This window comes from Tupaia chinensis, unplaced genomic scaffold, assembly GCF_000334495.1.
Source record: "Tupaia chinensis unplaced genomic scaffold, TupChi_1.0 Scaffold000161_1, whole genome shotgun sequence".
Lineage (NCBI taxonomy): Eukaryota > Metazoa > Chordata > Mammalia > Scandentia > Tupaiidae > Tupaia > Tupaia belangeri.
The window spans coordinates 1,605,818-1,625,717 of NW_006159632.1; the positions used below are offsets into that span (position 1 = coordinate 1,605,818).

Below are 19,900 nucleotides of genomic sequence, written 5' to 3' on the forward strand. Positions count from 1 at the left end.
GTTTCAGTTTGTCGCGTACTCTCCTGGAGAGACTTCCTCCTTTGGTTTCCAGGACCCTGTACCCCTCTGGCCTTCTGACTGCCTCACGGGCCAGCCTTTGTTCGTTCCCTTTGCTTGTTCCTCCTCTGCCCCTGACCATACTCATCTTGGTCATCTCGTTGAGTTTCTTGTCTTTAAACGTAGCTAGAGAGCAGACCCTCAGAGTCTCCAGAATAGCATTCTTCCAGCTCTGCATCCATGTATCCAATGATTTTCTTTCTCTTTTTTCAATTGTCAGGGCACACACACTTGTGGTGGTGGTAGTGGGAGCACTCCCCAGTGGCACGTGGTTACACCTCTATCTTAACATGCACCCGACTGCCACAGCTGAGATTGGAACCACAGCCGCGTGGGATTTGGCTCCCTCAGCCGCAGGCCGTCCAGAGCTGCTGTGATCTTTCCGTGGTGACTTCCTGCACTGGCAAAGCGACCGGTGTGGCAGTTTCCAGTCTCTCTCTGACTCTGACACTCCTGTCTCTCTCTTTTTCTCCACCCCCGAGCTCTTGATACATTGTTCGTTTATATAGGAGGAATTTTTTTTCTCTGCGTTGTATTTTACAGTTTAAAAGATTAGAATTTCTAAGTAATGGTGAAAGCCCACTTGTACTTTCTTTTCATATTTCAAGTATATATTTAAAGGCCACAGAATTGTGAATGTTTTGATGTTTGTGAGATAATCATGGTTTTAAAAAAGTACCTTTAAAACCTCAAAGATGGGCCAGTGGTGGCATGGTGGTTAAGGCAGCTGGATCCCATTCCTGTCACTTATAAGGAAACTTGTCACTCCATTGGTCCCACTTGAGCAATCTAACACAGTCTTTACATCTCAAGATCCATACCTTACAGCATTAAAATCTCTTTGCCATGCAAAGTAACATTCCAAGGTTCCAGGAATTTGGGTGTGAACATCGTGAGGGGGTATGTTACCCTGAGTACTATATGGATCGACAATAAGCGTGACACTTTCCTACAGCGCAGCATTCCAGCAGGAAGAATGAATGAACTGTGCAACTCGTCAAGGAAAGCTGGTGGGCAGCAGGTGGCGTAGTGGCTAAGGCGCTGCACTCCCACGTGGCTGACAGTGATGCAAGTCCTGGACCTGCTGCTTTGCTTTTTCACTTTCTCTGCCTCTCTAGTAAGCATACATGCTTTAAAGCAAATTTGATAATAACAATAATAATAAAATTAAATCTTAAAAAAAGATGCCAAAACAAAATGTTCATAGAAGGAGCTCACTATAGAAGCATTCACACATTACATGGCATTAATCGTAAAAGTTTGAAAACAGGCAAGAAATGCCTGAGTATATTGTTTAGGGATGTATTACAAATAAAAGTAAAATTAATAACAGAAATTTAGAAGGAACATGAAAGTATCCTGGCAGTGTTTTCTCTTCCTTGCTCGCTTGCTCTCGCGGGATCTCACTATGTCGAGTTACTCCTGCTCCAGCCTCCCCAGTACCTGGGATTGTAGGTACATGTTGGCACCTGGCTCCTTTGGCGGGCTGGAAATCGAACCTGGGCCTCCCTTATGGCTTCAGCCTTCTGAGTAGCCATGTTACCAGTGCTCACCACTGTGGCTGAACCTCATTTTTGATTGTGAATTTTTAGTGACACACAATATTACTGTAGTCTTTAAAAGTTACAAATACAAGGGGACTCGAAAAGGTTTCTGGAAAAATTTTGAAATCCATGCCTCATTTTTTCATAATACTCATTTTCCCATAGACTGTTGAAGATCCCTAGTATGTGGTTTTTGTATATGTTCACCTCTCCCCTACCACAATTAAAATATTTAAAAGAAGGGACCAGCAGTTGCTGTAATGGCTATGTCGCTGGACTCCCATGTAGTTGACTGCAGTTCGAGTCCCGGACCCAGTGGCTTAAACTCAGGCGGGCGCATGTGTGTATGTGCCCAAGGTCCCAAGAGGAGAATGGAGAAGAAGGGATTGCGGCGTGGCCATCCCCCCTGGGGGGGTGATTTCTCCCTTTCTGTCTCTCTGTCTCTTTCTGGCGGGCGCATGCGCTCCACGGCAAAAACGTCTCAAAAAATATTTTTAAGAAATGAGATATGGTGGTTCATAAACTAAAGCTCAACAATTTAAGAAAATTCATAAAAAGGGCAGTCTTTAGAAAAATATGTGTTTATTTTTAAACTTTATTCATAGTAGGACATGGGTACATGCATATGATAGAAAGGAAAGAGGGACAGGACCTCCCTGGGTCCAGTTGTGTCACTGTCCCGTCCCCTCCTCCAGCCTGCTGGCCTGTCGGACCCTGTGCATTCATGTCCAGGTGCGCCTCAGGCTGGCTGGGCTGAGGTGGGGGCCGGCTTCTCTTGACCAGCATGTCTTTGCTGTGCTATGGAGCCGGCCCCAGAAAAAGTATTTTGAAAAACAAGTTTTTCGGCTTGTATTTGCAGCAGTTTTTGCTGTTTTTTTTTTGTTGTTGTTGCTTTTTTTTTTTTTTTTTTTTTTTTGCTTTGTTTTTTTTTTTTTTTTTTGGTGCCAGAGGGTGCATGTGCTTGTCAGCAGGAGGAGGGGAGAGAGGAGGAAGCACCCCCGACGGAACGCAGTCCTGGTGCAGCCCTTCTCCAGGTCTCCGTCTTGTGATTTGGGAATGCACACACACATGCTTGGCGTGTCTCCTAGACCCCAGGGATCTGGATCCCTTTACCGCAGTCCTTGGGGCCAGACCTCCCATTGTCATTCAGGGGTGAGAATCTGAAGTCTGGGAGTAGTGAGAGCAGCGGAGTAAAACCAGCTGTTGGTGACGGAACCCTAGTAAGTGGCTCAGCAAAGCACGCAGGGTCTCGGCGCCGATGCTTGGTAATTCCTTTGTAAAATGTCAGATGATAGAGCTCTAGCTCTCAGTCCTGGGGAGTTTGGGGCACATTTACACTCCGGAGGCAGTGGGACAGGGACTGGTTTGGTTTTCTGACCACTGCGTGGGCTTGGACAGCCTGAGCCCCGTTTCGTTTCTACCCAAAATCTAGATTGGGATAGCTCTGCCTTCAGACGCAGTTGTGAGGGGTAACAGAGAGCCCACGTCTATCTCTGCGGTCACCCCTGTAAACCCATGACCGCTTTTGTGAGCTCTGGGCGATTGCACGTAGGTCCGGGCTCACACCAGTCGAAACGCCGATCAGGTCTAGCACGAGGGTCCCTTCTGTGGCCCTTTCATACCCATGCTTCTCCCTTCTGCCCCATTTCTCCCCCATCTCTCAGCCTCTGCTCATTTCCGCTCAAACCCTGGCAACCAGCAATTTATTCTTTCTAAATGTTTTTCATTTATAAAATATTCTATAGATGGAATCATACAGAATGTAATCTTTTGGGATTGGCTATTTTCAGGGTAATTCCTGAAAAATTGATCCAGGTTGAGTGTCTCAACCAATGAGCCTCATTTTTTTTTTTTTTTTGAGAGATTTTCACTGTATGGCGCGTGCGCTCGCCAGACAGACAGAGACAGACAGAGAGACAGAAAGCGAGAAATCACCCCCAGGGGGGATGGTCACGCCGCAATCCCTTCTCCTCCATTCTCCTCTCGGGATCTTGGGCACGCACGCACACGCGCCCGGCTTGAGTTTTAAGCCACCGGGTCCGGGACACGAACCGCGGTCGACTATGTGGGAGTCCAGCGACATAGCCATTACGCTAACTGCTGGTTCCCCAATGAGCCTCATTTTTAATTAGACTCGAAAATGTCTTTTTTTTTTTTTTTGGCATTTTATGTCATTTTTGGACTCTGAATTCGCTTCATAAATATCAACTTCTCTTGTTGAATTAATGTGTACCTTGAGTAGCAGATAGGAGCATGGATTTTGAAGTCTGATATATTTTAGAGTACGCCCCATTTCTGCTTTGGGAGAATTATTTTAAGCTTGCTAAACCTTAAGTTCCTTATATGTAACATAAGGACAAAATACCTTATGCATTCGGTACTTTTAAAGCTTAAACGGGACAACACGTAAATCTCTTAGCACTGTACCTGTCACGTAAGTGTTTCCTAAGTGGTGGCCAACAAAAAAGATTCAGGTACTGGGGGGCCAGCGGGTGGCGTGGTGGTTAAATGTGCTGGACTCCCACATGACTGACCATGGTTCGAATCCTGGAGCTGGTGGCTTGTGCTCTTTCTCTCTCTCATTCTGGTCAAAATCGAAAAAGAATGATAATAAATAATTCTTTTTTTTTAAAAAAAGATCCAGATGCTACAGCAGTGTTAAAATTCAGTATCTTTTTGAGCACAAAACAAAACTTCAGAGTGGGTATAGCTGATCTTTCTTTTCTTGTTTCATGGGCCACACCAAAGAGTGCCCACTTTTACATTATGTATACCAGTCAGCAAATGCCAGCTAACCTGAAAGAACAAGTTATCATTTTATGTAAGAACACAGGTTTGCTATGGCTGAAGCCTCAGTAACTTACACACACACATGTCGATTCTAGGTCACTGGAGTTCTGGACGACTGCTTGTGTGACATTGACAGCATCGATAAGTTCAACACCTACAAAATTTTCCCCAAGATAAAAAAATTGCAAGAGCGAGACTATTTCCGTTATTACAAGGTAAAATTACAGTTTTTTATTTTGGTAGCTATGAAATATTCTGTATAGCTGTCTGCAGATAGGACTTTTAGGACCCTTTCGAAAACCCATCTCAACTCCTCAGCACCCTGAGTTTCTTTCATCATCTGAATGTATTCAGTGTCATAGTGAGAAGTCTCAGTCATCTTAAACTGCAGCCTCGTTCCGTGTCTGGGGAACTCCTTGCTGCTCACTGCAGAAATGCCAGGGGCTTATTGTGTCTGCTCTCCTTGTAGTGCAGGGTCTGCCCTTGTGGCCCAGCCACCTAGGCTGTGAGTCGTGCAGGTGGCAGGTGTAAATGTGGTGGCCATGTGAAGCACCACGGCAGCAGACAGACACTGGGCAGCCCTCTGAGAGGGTGGGTAGGCCACACAGAGGCTCCAGCTAGAACACCCCTCCTAGCAATACCAGGAATTGGTTCCAGAGTCTGCTAACAGTCCACTCTTAGACCTTGACCAAATAGCCAGTGATGTTAAGTTTAATGGCAGCAGCCTCAATCTTCGAGTTGCAGCCAGGAGTATTCAGAAGAAGAGTGTCCCGGCGCACAGGACAGTCGAGCAGGTTTCCTGAGGGAAGGAGTGAGAGATGGGACAAACGGCGCAGTGTTACAACTCTTCAGGATCGTCCATTTATTGTGGGCAGCACAGAGACGACGCAGTGTTACAGCTCTTCAAGGTCATCTGGGAGATGATGCGGGGGGATGGTCACGCCGCAATCCCTTCTCCTCCATTCTCCTCTCGGGATCTTGGGCACGCACGCACACGCGCCCGGCTTGAGTTTTAAGCCACCGGGTCCGGGACACGAACCGCGGTCGACTATGTGGGAGTCCAGCGACATAGCCATTACGCTAACTGCTGGTTCCCCAATGAGCCTCATTTTTAATTAGACTCGAAAATGTCTTTTTTTTTTTTTTGGCATTTTATGTCATTTTTGGACTCTGAATTCGCTTCATAAATATCAACTTCTCTTGTTGAATTAATGTGTACCTTGAGTAGCAGATAGGAGCATGGATTTTGAAGTCTGATATATTTTAGAGTACGCCCCATTTCTGCTTTGGGAGAATTATTTTAAGCTTGCTAAACCTTAAGTTCCTTATATGTAACATAAGGACAAAATACCTTATGCATTCGGTACTTTTAAAGCTTAAACGGGACAACACGTAAATCTCTTAGCACTGTACCTGTCACGTAAGTGTTTCCTAAGTGGTGGCCAACAAAAAAGATTCAGGTACTGGGGGGCCAGCGGGTGGCGTGGTGGTTAAATGTGCTGGACTCCCACATGACTGACCATGGTTCGAATCCTGGAGCTGGTGGCTTGTGCTCTTTCTCTCTCTCATTCTGGTCAAAATCGAAAAAGAATGATAATAAATAATTCTTTTTTTTTAAAAAAAGATCCAGATGCTACAGCAGTGTTAAAATTCAGTATCTTTTTGAGCACAAAACAAAACTTCAGAGTGGGTATAGCTGATCTTTCTTTTCTTGTTTCATGGGCCACACCAAAGAGTGCCCACTTTTACATTATGTATACCAGTCAGCAAATGCCAGCTAACCTGAAAGAACAAGTTATCATTTTATGTAAGAACACAGGTTTGCTATGGCTGAAGCCTCAGTAACTTACACACACACATGTCGATTCTAGGTCACTGGAGTTCTGGACGACTGCTTGTGTGACATTGACAGCATCGATAAGTTCAACACCTACAAAATTTTCCCCAAGATAAAAAAATTGCAAGAGCGAGACTATTTCCGTTATTACAAGGTAAAATTACAGTTTTTTATTTTGGTAGCTATGAAATATTCTGTATAGCTGTCTGCAGATAGGACTTTTAGGACCCTTTCGAAAACCCATCTCAACTCCTCAGCACCCTGAGTTTCTTTCATCATCTGAATGTATTCAGTGTCATAGTGAGAAGTCTCAGTCATCTTAAACTGCAGCCTCGTTCCGTGTCTGGGGAACTCCTTGCTGCTCACTGCAGAAATGCCAGGGGCTTATTGTGTCTGCTCTCCTTGTAGTGCAGGGTCTGCCCTTGTGGCCCAGCCACCTAGGCTGTGAGTCGTGCAGGTGGCAGGTGTAAATGTGGTGGCCATGTGAAGCACCACGGCAGCAGACAGACACTGGGCAGCCCTCTGAGAGGGTGGGTAGGCCACACAGAGGCTCCAGCTAGAACACCCCTCCTAGCAATACCAGGAATTGGTTCCAGAGTCTGCTAACAGTCCACTCTTAGACCTTGACCAAATAGCCAGTGATGTTAAGTTTAATGGCAGCAGCCTCAATCTTCGAGTTGCAGCCAGGAGTATTCAGAAGAAGAGTGTCCCGGCGCACAGGACAGTCGAGCAGGTTTCCTGAGGGAAGGAGTGAGAGATGGGACAAACGGCGCAGTGTTACAACTCTTCAGGATCGTCCATTTATTGTGGGCAGCACAGAGACGACGCAGTGTTACAGCTCTTCAAGGTCATCTGGGAGATGATGCAGTGTTACAACGCTTCAAGGTTGTCTGGGAGACTACACAGTGTTACAACTCTTCAGGGTCATCCGGAGATTGTGGGCCAGGGATCGTGGTTATATACATGTTGGTGGGTGGTGATTGGTTGTTCTATATGTAAAAGGTGGGTTATTATTGGTTGCTTTTGTGGACCAATCATGAGGTGCCAGATATGCAAATCTGAGGGATTCTAAGCTCACCGATTTGCTATGGGAAGTGGCCAATCAGAGTATGGTTTTGAAGGTGAGGTTTTGAAGGGGAGCCAATCATGGGCCTTGGCATTGTGTAATTGTTTGCTGAGAAACCGAAACCTAAGGGTGATATTTGCTGATGCGCAGCCTCCCACAGAAGAATATTGCAAATTTTGAACAATATTTTAGAAGCTGCTGTTGGGCTTTGTCTGTGCTCTTGCTCAGGACTCAACTGGTTTAGAATTTCTTCGATTTTCATTTTTAGTTGATTCTGAACATGATAATCTATCTCGATTCTGTATAAGTTGTCTTATTCCTTTAACTGCTTTTAAGGGATTTTTTTTAAAAATCCAGTGTTTTGGCAGTTTTAAGTTGTGCAAAAGATAACAAATTAGATTTAGGAACCCATCCCCTTTTCCCATCAGCACCAAGAATACCCAGAAGAGGTGACTGTTTTTCCTCTATCTAAAATCTTCAGCATACAGTCCATGAATTTATTTCAAAGAGTAATCTGTACCTAAAGAAATGGGAGTGGCAATTATTCTGGGGATCTTACGTGCAAGAAGCCAGGTGCTGCTTCCACTTTCCACCATTGAATCCGCAAGTCAGTCTGCATTTGTAGCTGCTGTGTCCTCTTCCCACTGTCAGGTTGAACCTCAGTTTCATGGTAAGACACTGGAGGAAGCTATCTTCCATCCAGCAGTGCCCTTCGTGGCAGTCCAGGTCACAGCTCTGCTCAGCACATTGTGGCTTGGCCTTGTGCCTTTACCTCCCTCCCGTGGGTCTCCTCTTCTACTTCCAGATCCTCCAAGGCTGTGCAGTAGGAGCCGTCAAATCTGTGCAGGTGACGCACGCATGTCTCACTTAATCCGCACACCAAGGCCTCGTCAGTGCTGTCCACACTTTCCAAATGAAGAGAGAGTTAGGTTTCCAAGCAGGGTCCTTTTGTGGGCTAGAAAGGCAAAATGAAAGATTGACTAAGAAAAGATAGGGGGTAGCTCCATGGTTGACCAAAAGAGGCAAGGACGCTTTGGTCGAGAGTCCCATTTGCATGAGATCGTGTTTCTCGAGGGGAAATGAAACTTTTCCAGAAGAATGAAAAATAGACATTGGATAGGTAAGAATAACAGTGTCTCCCTTGGCTACCCAGTATAGTCTCATCTTTTCTTATACATGTAGTTTTAAAATGCTCCAGCCCACACCCTGGAACTGTCCCTGTGTGGCCAGGACGTACGCACACCCTCCTCCAAAGAGGACGGCCACGTTCATCCCCTCGTCTAGGATATTTGGGTGTCACTTCCGTCAGCCAGTGAAGCATACAGGAAGAAATTTACTCCCATAAACTCTGCATATATTAGCACAGAAGGGAGACTAAGGAAGAGGTTAAACTGTACACATGCATGTATGTTCTCGTGACACAGTAAGGAGGAGACCCAGGGAGAGGCCACGCAGAGGAAGCTTACTGTGTGTGCAGGGCAGGGCGGAAGCTGGTATGGTGAGAGGAAAGGGAGCAAGGAGAGTTGACAAGATGGGAAGGGGCCAGATTAAAACAGAAGTAGGGTCTCATTGACCGGATTAGGGTGCTGGGTTTTATCCTGAGCACAGTTTTTTTTTTTTTGGGGGGGGAGAGGTTTTTGCCATAGGGCGCGTGCGCTCGCCAGCCAGCCAGCCAGCCAGAGACAGAAAGACAGAAAATGAGAAAGCACCCCCCAGGGGGGATGGCCACACCGCAGTCCCTTTTCCTCCATTCTCCTCTTGGGGTCTTGGGCACGCACGCACATGTGCCTGCAGGAGTTTTAAGCCGCCAGGTCCGGGACGCGAACCGCGGTCGACTATGCCATTACGCTAACTGCTGCCCCTCCCCTTCTTATTTTTTGAGAGATTTTTGCTATAGGGTGCGTGTGCTCACCAGACAGACAGAGACAGAGAGACAGAAAGCGAGAAATCACCCCCCAGGGGGGATGGCCATGCCACAATCCTTTCTCCTCCATTCTCCTCTTGGAATCTTGGGCACACACGCACATGCACCCGTTGTGAGTTTAAGCCACCGGGTCTGGGACTCGAACTGCGGGCGACACATGGGAGTCTAGCGACATGGCCATTATGCGAACTGCTGGTCCCTGAGCACATTAAGAACCTGTTGGAGGGACTTACGTGTAAAATAGAGTGTAAGGATATTAAATAGCAGACAGAAATAACTCAGGAGGCTGTCGTGGGAGTCTGGATAAAGATGGTAAGATTTGGAGTTGGGTGCTAGAGTTGGAAGAGGTGGAAAATGATTCAATTAGGGTTGTTTATAAAAGGTAAGACCGGGACCAGCAGTTGGAATAATAGTTAATGTTGCTGGACTCCCACATAGTTGTCTGCAGTTCGAGTCCTGGACCTGGTGGCTTAAAACTCAAGCTGGGCATGTGTGCATGCATGCCTAAGATCCCAAGAGGAGAATGGAGGAGAAGGGATTGCGGTGGGGCCATCCCCCCCCAGGGGGGGTGATTTCTTGCTTTCTGTCTCTCTCTGTCTCTCTGGAGAGTACACATGCCCTATAGCAAAAGTATCTCTTAAAAATAAAAAAGTAACACCAAATAGCTTTTCTGATGGATCGAGTGTCAAGTGTGAGAGTAGAGATGAGTCAAGGGTGTTGTGTATGTTTGTATTTTATATATTTGGCATTTATCTCTCCATCTCTATCATGACCAAGTAGGTTTTATTCCTGAATGCAAGGATGGTTTTTCTAGATTTTCAACAGAATTCAACATGTGCCCCTGAATTAAACAAAAGTTTAACAAAGTAAGAATGATAGATAATTTCTTTCTTTTTATTTATTTTTTTGAGAGACTTCTGCTGTAGGGTATGTGTGTTTGCCGAGAGAGAGACAGAAAGCAAGAAGTCACATCCCGGGGTGGTGGCAGTGGACAATATCTTAGCATGGTTTTTTTTTATTTATATTATCATCATAATCTTCTTTATATTACATTGGATTACATATAACTTTACATTGACTTCCATTGCTTTTTCAAAAGGGAATGCCATGCATGTCAGTCAATACAGAGACATCAATCTCCCCGCTTTATCATTCAATGTCTTTTCCATGCATTTCCCAATAATTATTATTATTATAATTTTTTAAAACAGTCAATCACTATTTCTCATTTTGCTTGTTAAAAGACTTTACCCATCATGAAATACTTCCCAGACCAGTCCAGTTGAGAATACTATACACGTCATCAACAGATAATAAACCATATCTGTTTCTCACTAACATCCTCTCTATTGTTCACTTGCTATCTTTCTCTATCCTCTTCTCTCTTTTTTTTATAGTTTATTTTTTATTATAATTTTTTTTTCCCATCACAACACACAAATGAATTTTCCATCCAAAATACACTGTGCATTGGCTCAATCAAGCACGTCAACATATATGTTCTCAGCAAATAATTTCCCAGTTCTTGTGTCCTGCATACCTTGCCTTTTGTTTTACCATCCTAGATTCCCCATCCCCCTCCCTCTGTTATGACCCATCCTCCTCCCACATTGTCCCCTGGGCCCATACCACTCACTGCAGCCATCAAATATCCTTTTTTATTTTTTTTTAATGGTACAAATAGTTTTACTGTTTTGTTTTGTTTTGTTTTGTTACCTAACCTTCATTCCCTGAGCATCATCACAGCGTACTAAATGTAATTTCCCATCTAGAATAGTCTGCATAGTGACTTAATCAAGCATGTTATCATCAATAATATTCCATTTCTACTTTCATGCTTATGTATATATATATATGTTTTTTTTCTCTTCCTCTTTTTTTCCCCTATGTTTGTCCCTCTGCCCTTTCCCACTCTCCCATTACACTATCTCTGCTATATACAGTTGTCTTCCAGAAGAGTTACTGAAAAAGTGATACATACAAGTAAAGGGAGAGAGGCCACGAGTTCCAACCATCAGCTCATAAAGTTTTTGGCAATAGGGAGCATAAACTCCACTCAGGGTTGGATTAAGGGAGGGTCTCCTGCAGATCCGCAAGTGTAGGTGAGTCTCCAGGGAATGCAGTTTCAGGAAAGCAGTTCTGGTACGCAGGGATGATTATCAGCTGATGCGGCACAGCAGTCATCTTGTAGTTACCAGGAATGGTGTTGTGGGGATCTGCAGTGTGAGTTGTCCTTGGGTATCTGGCTTCCTTAAGAATGGCAGAGTAGTTCTTGTTTTCCCCTGAGGTAATGCAGGGCTGGTAACTGTCATCTTCTCAAGTTGCAAGTTCTTCAACCTTGTTTTCGGCCTCCGGGCCATCCAGCGCCAGGGAGGCCAGAGAGGCCAGAGAGGCCAGGGAGGCCAGGCCGTTCCCGGCGCGTGGCTGCGCAGGGGCGGAAGCCCCCCAATTTCTTAGCATGATTTTAATCCTAGTATCGGCATAGGCAGCGAGGGGGTATGCTAGGGAGCCCCCATGTGGTTCAGGAGCCAGGGAGAGGGTAACCCATCCCCATTATCATTGGAGGTCTTAGCTGATGCAGTCAGGAAAAAGAGTCGGAGCCTCAACATTTCAAAAGAGTAAGTAAAACTGTTTCCTCTTATAGATGACAAAATTGTACCTAGAAAAAAGAATCAGTCAGAAAAAAAATACAAAATACATGCAGATAGCAGGGTGTAAACTTAAGTTCAAGCAATAATCAGGAGATATAATGGAAAATAAAACTCCACCTAAATTACTAAGGCAAACATTGACATAGATAGTAATAAATGTGTCAGAAACGTGTTAGCTTAGAGGGAACACCCCTGAAAGACACAGAAGTCGGCCTGAACAAAGGACAGAGCCTTTGTAGCACAAAGATGTCCATCTTCCCTGAGTTCATGTGTCAACTTGATGTGATGCTCATAACCATGCTTCATTTTCCTAGAGCTGGACGGGCTGCCCAGGGTAGGTTCCTGGGAGGCAGACTCCCAGGCAGGGCTCAGTGTGCAGGAAGTTCATTAGGGCCTGCTTGGGATGGCAGTTCAGGGAGGACGTCAGGTTTGGGCAGAGGCAGAAGTGAGGCCGGGACGCAGCCTCGGGAAACCCAGGTGACTCTGGAGAATTCAGAGACAGGATAACCCTTCAGAGATCTCTCCACTGGGGGGATGGGCCTCTACCCACATGGAGCAGTCATTAGAGGAGGGGTGCCATGGAAAGGCAGTGCACCCTAGGGCAAGGTGGCTCCCTTCAGCTGATGTCTGTGACATTTCTGGGCACTGGGGTATCGCCCTCCCATGACTCCCGAAGGGTGCTCTGAGCAGTTAGGCATCTGAGACGGGCTGTCCTTACTCCAGGTGTTAGCTATTGCTGTAAAACAAATTGGCCTAAAGCAGCAAACTAGAAGGTGTCACTTGAGGAAGACTTGCAGGAGTGAGGAAGCAAGCTCTGTGGGTACCTGGGGAAGAAAGAGGAAGCAGCGAGAGCAGAGGCCTCAGACCGCTTATGTGTGATGTGTTTGAGCAGTCCAGGAGGCCAGGGACCCAGAGGAGGGGCGCAGGGCGTGGGGAGCAGGCCACAGAAGACACGAGTAGGAGAGCTGGGTACAATTTCAAGGGGCACTGTGCCTATGAGGTTTAAAATAAACCGTACAGGTGTAAGGGCTGGTGGAGAGAGCATTAAAAGGTGGCGGCGAAGGTGCAGGCAGGTGTCATGGTGGTTACAGGTTCTGGACTCCTACGGGGCTGACCATGGTTTGAGGCCTGGACCTGGTGGCTTGCTTTTTCACTTTCCCTCTCTCTCTCTAGTCAAATTAAAAAATAATAATAATAAATTGAAATAAAACAATTCTAACAAACTGCAGTCATCTATGTGGCTTAGAAACCCTGCCAAGTCTGTGCCAACTGCTGGTCCCAAATTTAATTTAATTTATTATTATAATATTATGTATGTAATTTATTTATTTAATTTGACTAGAAAGAGACAGCAAGAGAGAGAGGCAGAGAGAATGTAAGAAAGCTAGTCTCCAGGTCTGGGAGCAGTTTATTTTTCTGTGGTGAAAACATACAAGTTTACTCTCCGCAGTATGAGTTCCACTCACGATTACTGACGCTGTCACCATGCTGTGTGGCGAAGCACTAAAGCGTCTTCCTCCCATCCAACTGAGTCTTGGTACATTTGATCTATTTCTTCTCTTTCCCAAAAAAGTCCCCCGCCAGCCTCTACCAACCACTTTCTACTGTTTTTACACACATAGGTGAGGTCTTGTGGTACCTATCTCTCTGTGCCTGCTATCTCACTTAGCATAATGCCCTTGCTCTGTCCTTGTTGCAGACGGTAGACTTTCCACCTTTCTCCATCTTTCTGAAGCTCTGTAGTGTGTGGTGGTGTGTATATCACATTTTCATTATTTTTTGAGAGAGATTTTTGCTATAGGGCGTGTGCATTTACTAAACAGAGAGAAAGTGAGAAATCACCCCCCAGGGGGATGGCCACGCTGCAGTCCCTTCTCCTCTGTTCTCTCAGGATCTTGGGCATGCACACACATGTGCTTAGTGTGTGTTTCAAGCTGCTGGGTCTGGGACTCGAACCACGGCCAACTATGTGGTAGAGAGTGAGAAAGCGTCCTTCGATACGATGTGGTCACCTGCAGCGCTTCCTCCTACATTGAGGGTACTGGGCACACACCAGTGGGCCCGGTATATTTTTCTGGTGCAGGGCTAGGATTCAAACCATACTCAGCCATGCGGGATCGCTCTCTCTCTCTTTTAAAGAATTATTTCTTTATTTAATTATATTTGTTGTTGTTATTTTTAATTTGACCGGAGACAGAAAGAGAGAAAGGGAAAGGGAGAAAGCAGCCCACCAGGTCTGGGACTTGAACCGTGGTTGGCCACGCCCTTCACCACGCCGCCTGCCCTGTGGTCTGGCTCTCTTAAATATTTTGGTTACTAGCCCTTATCAGATACATGGCTTGCAAATATTTTCTTCCAACCTGTGGCTCCATCTTCCTTCTGTTTTTGCGTGCAGAGGGTTCTGGTTTGATGCCGTCCCTTGAGCTGCTTTTGCTTTTGCTGTCTGTGCTCTGGCAGTCCTAGTCGAGACAGTGCAGCTTTCCCTTCGTGTGCTCTTCTAGCCACGTTATGGTTCCAGGTCTTAAGTGGAAGCCTTTTACCCACTTTCAGTTGATTGTGTTATGTGGTGGAGATAAGTCTCTGGTGCCCTTCTCTGTTCGGGCATCTAGTGTCTTAGCACTGTGCAATAGTGCCTGTCCTTCCGTGTGTCCTCGGCACCTTCGTCATGAATTCTTAGGGTTATTTCTGGGCTTTTTATTCTGCTTCTTTGGTTTATGTGTCTGTTTTATGCTAAGGCCACGCTTCTTTGGTTGTAATAACTTCATAATGCATTTTGAAGTCAAGGAGTGTGATGCCTTTAGCTGTGTTCTTTTTGGTCAAGATTGCCTTGGGTATTTGGAGCCTTGCTGGTTGTTCATGAATGTCAGTATTGTTTTATTTCTGTGAAAAGAGATACTGGAATTTAATTTTTTTTAGATTTTTGTCATAGGTTACATGCACTCACTAGAGAGACAGAGACAGAAAGTGAGAAACCACCCTCAGGGGGACTGGCCATACTGCAGCCTCTTCTTCATTCTTCTCTTGGGATTTTGGGCGTGCATGCACACATACCTGGGATGAGTTTTAAACTGCCGGGTCTAGGACTTGAACATGGTTGACTACATGGAAGTCCAGCGACATAACCATTATGCCATCTGCTTGTCCAGGCATTGGAATTTTGATAGGGACCCCACTGAATCTGTAGATTGCCGAATGGACATTTTACCTAGTTTTGTTATCTTTTCTGTTTTTCTAGTCTCTGTTTTTCCTGTCTCTGCTCTGACCCTTGGTATCGCCTTTCTTCTGCGGAGTTCGGGCTTAGGTGTATTCTTTCTCTAGTACTGTTCAGTGGCAGCATTTGGTTGTCTGTAATCTCTTTTTTGATGAAGGTGTTTATCGCTATAAATTTCCTGCTCAGGAATTCTTTTGCCACATCCTATAAGTTTTGATATGTTTTTTGAAGAGATTTTTTTCTTTATTTTTAATTTCATTTTCTTTTATACAGTCAATCACATTATTTAGTTTACTAAGCGAATATTTTAACATGTGAACATTTCTCCCTAGTCCAGTTGACTAAACTATCATATATCTTTAACAGAAATTGGCACCTTTCTTTGTCCCTTACTGCTTTTCCTCCCCATTTTTCTTCTAATTGTTCTTCCTCAAAACCTACTCTTTCACACACACCATATCTGTATTTACATCCGTTTACCGTGTTTTTGTATCCTTTAGTCGATCATTTTCAATAGCCGATCATTTTCAGTCGTAGAGTGCAGACACTCGGTATATATTAAGTGGGGACACACAGTGCTTCTCCTTCATAGCCTGGCTTGCCCCACTCAGCAGTTCATCTTCCACGTTCAGCCACTTTCTGGCAAAAGCCACAGTTGTTCATGGCTGATGTGAGGACAGCCCTGGTTTTGTGGCGTGGGCAGTCCCTCACAGGTCCTATGAACTGCTATCTCCCCCTGGGGTCTGGAATATGAGAACCCAGGAATTTTACCCTGGCTCAGTGCCTGCCTGACCTCTTCCTTGCCTACACTGCCCCGCTTCTGTGCCGGCCTGCCTCGGCTCCGGTGGGCATCAGCAAGCCTGGTGGTCTCAGGCCCCAGAGCTGCCCACACTTTGCGCTGCCTCACCCAGATACACACTCCCTCCCACTCTCACCTGTCCTGGCTATTTCGGCCTCAGAGGCCACCAAGCCCACTATTAGGAAGTCGGGGTTCCCTTCGCGGCGGGGATGAGGATGCCCGCGTTTGGTCCCATCTCCTTCAGGAGGTTGGGTTGGGGGCTCTCCCTGTCCCAAGCCTGAGTTGTAGCAGGTGCTCCGTGAGGGGCAGGGGACCTGGGGCTGGAGACACCCACTGGTGCACGAGCAGTGACCTCGAGCTCCGTTCCTTTCTTCAAGTGTCAGAGGACTGATCGCAGCCACTTGTTTTTAAAATTAGTATTGTATTTGGATTTCTAAGGAACTGCAGCCACTTGAAATTCTAAACTATGTCCCAGAATTCTACTTTTCTTATTTATTTTCTTCTTCCTTTTCTTTTTCTTCCTTTATTTTTTTCAGATGTTTGCTGTAGGCTATATGCACTTGCCAGACAGAGAGTGTGAGAGGGACAGTGAGAAACCATCCCCACAAGGGACGGCCACACTGCAGTCCCTTTTCTTCCACTCTCCTACCAGGATTCTGGGTATAACACACACACACACACACACACACACACACACAAACACACACACACACACACACACACACACAGGACATGATTTTTAAGTTGCTGGGTCTGGGACTTGAACCGTGGTCAGCCATGTGGGAAACCAGCATCTTAGCCACCATGCCACCTGCTGGCCCCACCTTTTCCTCCTTATTCACCACATTTTCGTGGGTGCTCGGCAGAGTGATACTTGGAGACCTTCTGTAACTACAATACACGCTTGCTCATGTTTACGTATTCTCTCCCTCAAGGTTAATCTGAAGCGACCATGTCCTTTCTGGGCTGAAGATGGCCACTGTTCAATAAAAGACTGTCACGTGGAACCCTGTCCTGAGGTATAACAAAGAAATAAAAATAAAATAATGTGGGAAACCTTGCTTTCTCTCAGACTTTTAGAAAAGCCTAAGACACATGTACATTTAAAGATCCCAGTCTGTTTCCTTCTAGCCCCGTTCCTTCCCTTCTTTCCAGAAGAAAAACTCTTCTGTTGATTCTTCAAGTAATGTGAGGGTTTTTGTGTCAGTCTCTCTTTGGGGGAGTATACAATAGGCATTTGATGTTGTACCCAAACTTGTGATGCAATTTGCATTCTATAATTTGAGGTCTAACTTAATCACAAGGGTCACTCAGCTTTCTAATGTCCAGACTGCTTTACATGACTTGTGTTGGTGGCAGTAACCAGCTGTATTCTGTTCTTTGAGAAGTTTGATGTTGCCTGTACCAGCCACGGTGCCAGTGTCTCTACATGGCCAGTATCTCACTAACAACATCTGTTAACATTTGGAATAATATATTTTAAATAATTTTGAACTTCTAAGTGCTGCTTTTTCTGCAGTAAGAAAGTTTATAGGAAAAATGACTATCACTTTTTAAAAACCTTAAATCTATATAAGTTATAAAGAAATATTATACTGGGGTTATTAGAGATAATTTTGTATACGTCATTCAGTGTTTTGTACTTTGATGTATAAGTCTGTAAATTGGGAAAACTTTACTTTCTACTTCAAGAGATAGTGTGATGATACAATGTGAATGAATGTATATGTGTTCCCTATAGGATAAAATACTATGTGAATTTAGAGCAATTTGATACAAAGAAATCTCTAAAATACGAAGATTACTTTTTAAATTTTTGTTTTTCTTTTTTTCAGAGTAAAATCCCGGTTGGAATCAAAGCTGGGCCTTCTAACAAGGTGAGCCGCATCTCCTTAATATGATGGCGGTGGCCGAGGCGGGAACTGTAATGTGATCAGTTGGGAATAGATACATTTTGCCTTGGATTTCCAAATCCCTAGTTCTCACAGCCAGCACACACACACACACACACACACACACACACACAAACACACACACACACACACACACACACACAGGACATGATTTTTAAGTTGCTGGGTCTGGGACTTGAACCGTGGTCAGCCATGTGGGAAACCAGCATCTTAGCCACCATGCCACCTGCTGGCCCCACCTTTTCCTCCTTATTCACCACATTTTCGTGGGTGCTCGGCAGAGTGATACTTGGAGACCTTCTGTAACTACAATACACGCTTGCTCATGTTTACGTATTCTCTCCCTCAAGGTTAATCTGAAGCGACCATGTCCTTTCTGGGCTGAAGATGGCCACTGTTCAATAAAAGACTGTCACGTGGAACCCTGTCCTGAGGTATAACAAAGAAATAAAAATAAAATAATGTGGGAAACCTTGCTTTCTCTCAGACTTTTAGAAAAGCCTAAGACACATGTACATTTAAAGATCCCAGTCTGTTTCCTTCTAGCCCCGTTCCTTCCCTTCTTTCCAGAAGAAAAACTCTTCTGTTGATTCTTCAAGTAATGTGAGGGTTTTTGTGTCAGTCTCTCTTTGGGGGAGTATACAATAGGCATTTGATGTTGTACCCAAACTTGTGATGCAATTTGCATTCTATAATTTGAGGTCTAACTTAATCACAAGGGTCACTCAGCTTTCTAATGTCCAGACTGCTTTACATGACTTGTGTTGGTGGCAGTAACCAGCTGTATTCTGTTCTTTGAGAAGTTTGATGTTGCCTGTACCAGCCACGGTGCCAGTGTCTCTACATGGCCAGTATCTCACTAACAACATCTGTTAACATTTGGAATAATATATTTTAAATAATTTTGAACTTCTAAGTGCTGCTTTTTCTGCAGTAAGAAAGTTTATAGGAAAAATGACTATCACTTTTTAAAAACCTTAAATCTATATAAGTTATAAAGAAATATTATACTGGGGTTATTAGAGATAATTTTGTATACGTCATTCAGTGTTTTGTACTTTGATGTATAAGTCTGTAAATTGGGAAAACTTTACTTTCTACTTCAAGAGATAGTGTGATGATACAATGTGAATGAATGTATATGTGTTCCCTATAGGATAAAATACTATGTGAATTTAGAGCAATTTGATACAAAGAAATCTCTAAAATACGAAGATTACTTTTTAAATTTTTGTTTTTCTTTTTTTCAGAGTAAAATCCCGGTTGGAATCAAAGCTGGGCCTTCTAACAAGGTGAGCCGCATCTCCTTAATATGATGGCGGTGGCCGAGGCGGGAACTGTAATGTGATCAGTTGGGAATAGATACATTTTGCCTTGGATTTCCAAATCCCTAGTTCTCACAGCCAGCAGTTGTCACACATCCCTAGTTTCCCTGAAATCGCTGCAGTTCCGTTCAGGGAGCCTCTAGGAGAACCCTGTCGTGTAACTACCGTGTTAGGCTGCCTGCTCTACAGGCATCGGCCACGTGGGATTTGCAGTCTTGTGCCCGGTTAGTCCGTAAGATTCAGGATGGCATCATATAGAGTAATTAAGGTACTTTGAGTAGGGTACTTTCAAATGGGATTGAAGTATTTATTAGTGATGACCCTTTTGGACCAGCCGAAGTGGCACATTGATGATGCAGTACTTTGTTGTGTTGAACCCACATGGTTCTGGGTTCACATCCCAAGGTGTCCCTGTACATGCAGGGGTAGCAAGCACGCCTGTTACCTGGGCTGCTGAGGATGGGGTGGGTCGTGGCCTGAAGACTCTGCTGGTGCCTGTGTGTTTCTGTGTGTGTCTGTCTTTGTCATGAAAGAAATAACTAGGTAATCTTAAAAAATAGACTTTTCTCTTTTTTGCCACTCAGGTTTTTAGAAAACAGTCTGCTTCTCGTTTCTCGCTGTCATACGTTCATCACGAGGCTCAGCGCCCCCTCGCTTCGCCTTCCAGTGCGTCCTCTCTCCATTCTGTCTCGCTCTCTCCTATGTAGTCGGTTGCTCGTGCTTACTTTCTCATGTTTATTTTTGTTTCAGGTACACAATAAATAAATAAAAAACATAAAGAAA

The 19,900-nt window shown here is 44.8% G+C and overlaps 1 protein-coding gene across 6 annotated transcripts in view; it reads left to right on the forward strand.

Annotated features, from left to right (window-relative positions):
• The first annotated feature begins 1,029 nt into the window (after positions 1 to 1,029).
• ERO1B (endoplasmic reticulum oxidoreductase 1 beta) overlaps positions 1,030 to 19,900 on the forward strand; it is a 49,061-nt gene continuing 30,190 nt past the window's right edge. Inside the window, exons 1-6 of one of the 6 annotated variants that reach the window (XM_027770838.1) lie at positions 1,030 to 1,174; positions 4,487 to 4,606; positions 5,113 to 5,311; positions 7,088 to 7,113; positions 16,815 to 16,898; positions 19,043 to 19,084. In XM_027770838.1, the coding sequence (XP_027626639.1) occupies positions 1,124 to 1,174; positions 4,487 to 4,606; positions 5,113 to 5,311; positions 7,088 to 7,113; positions 16,815 to 16,898; positions 19,043 to 19,084 (522 nt within the window). In that variant the 5' untranslated portion in view covers positions 1,030 to 1,123. Of the gene's footprint in view, positions 1,175 to 4,486; positions 4,607 to 5,112; positions 5,312 to 7,087; positions 7,114 to 16,814; positions 16,899 to 17,714; positions 17,757 to 19,042; positions 19,085 to 19,900 lie in introns of all 6 variants that reach the window. The other 5 variants (XM_027770836.1, XM_027770835.1, XM_027770837.1 and 2 more) reach the window with 5 other exon arrangements.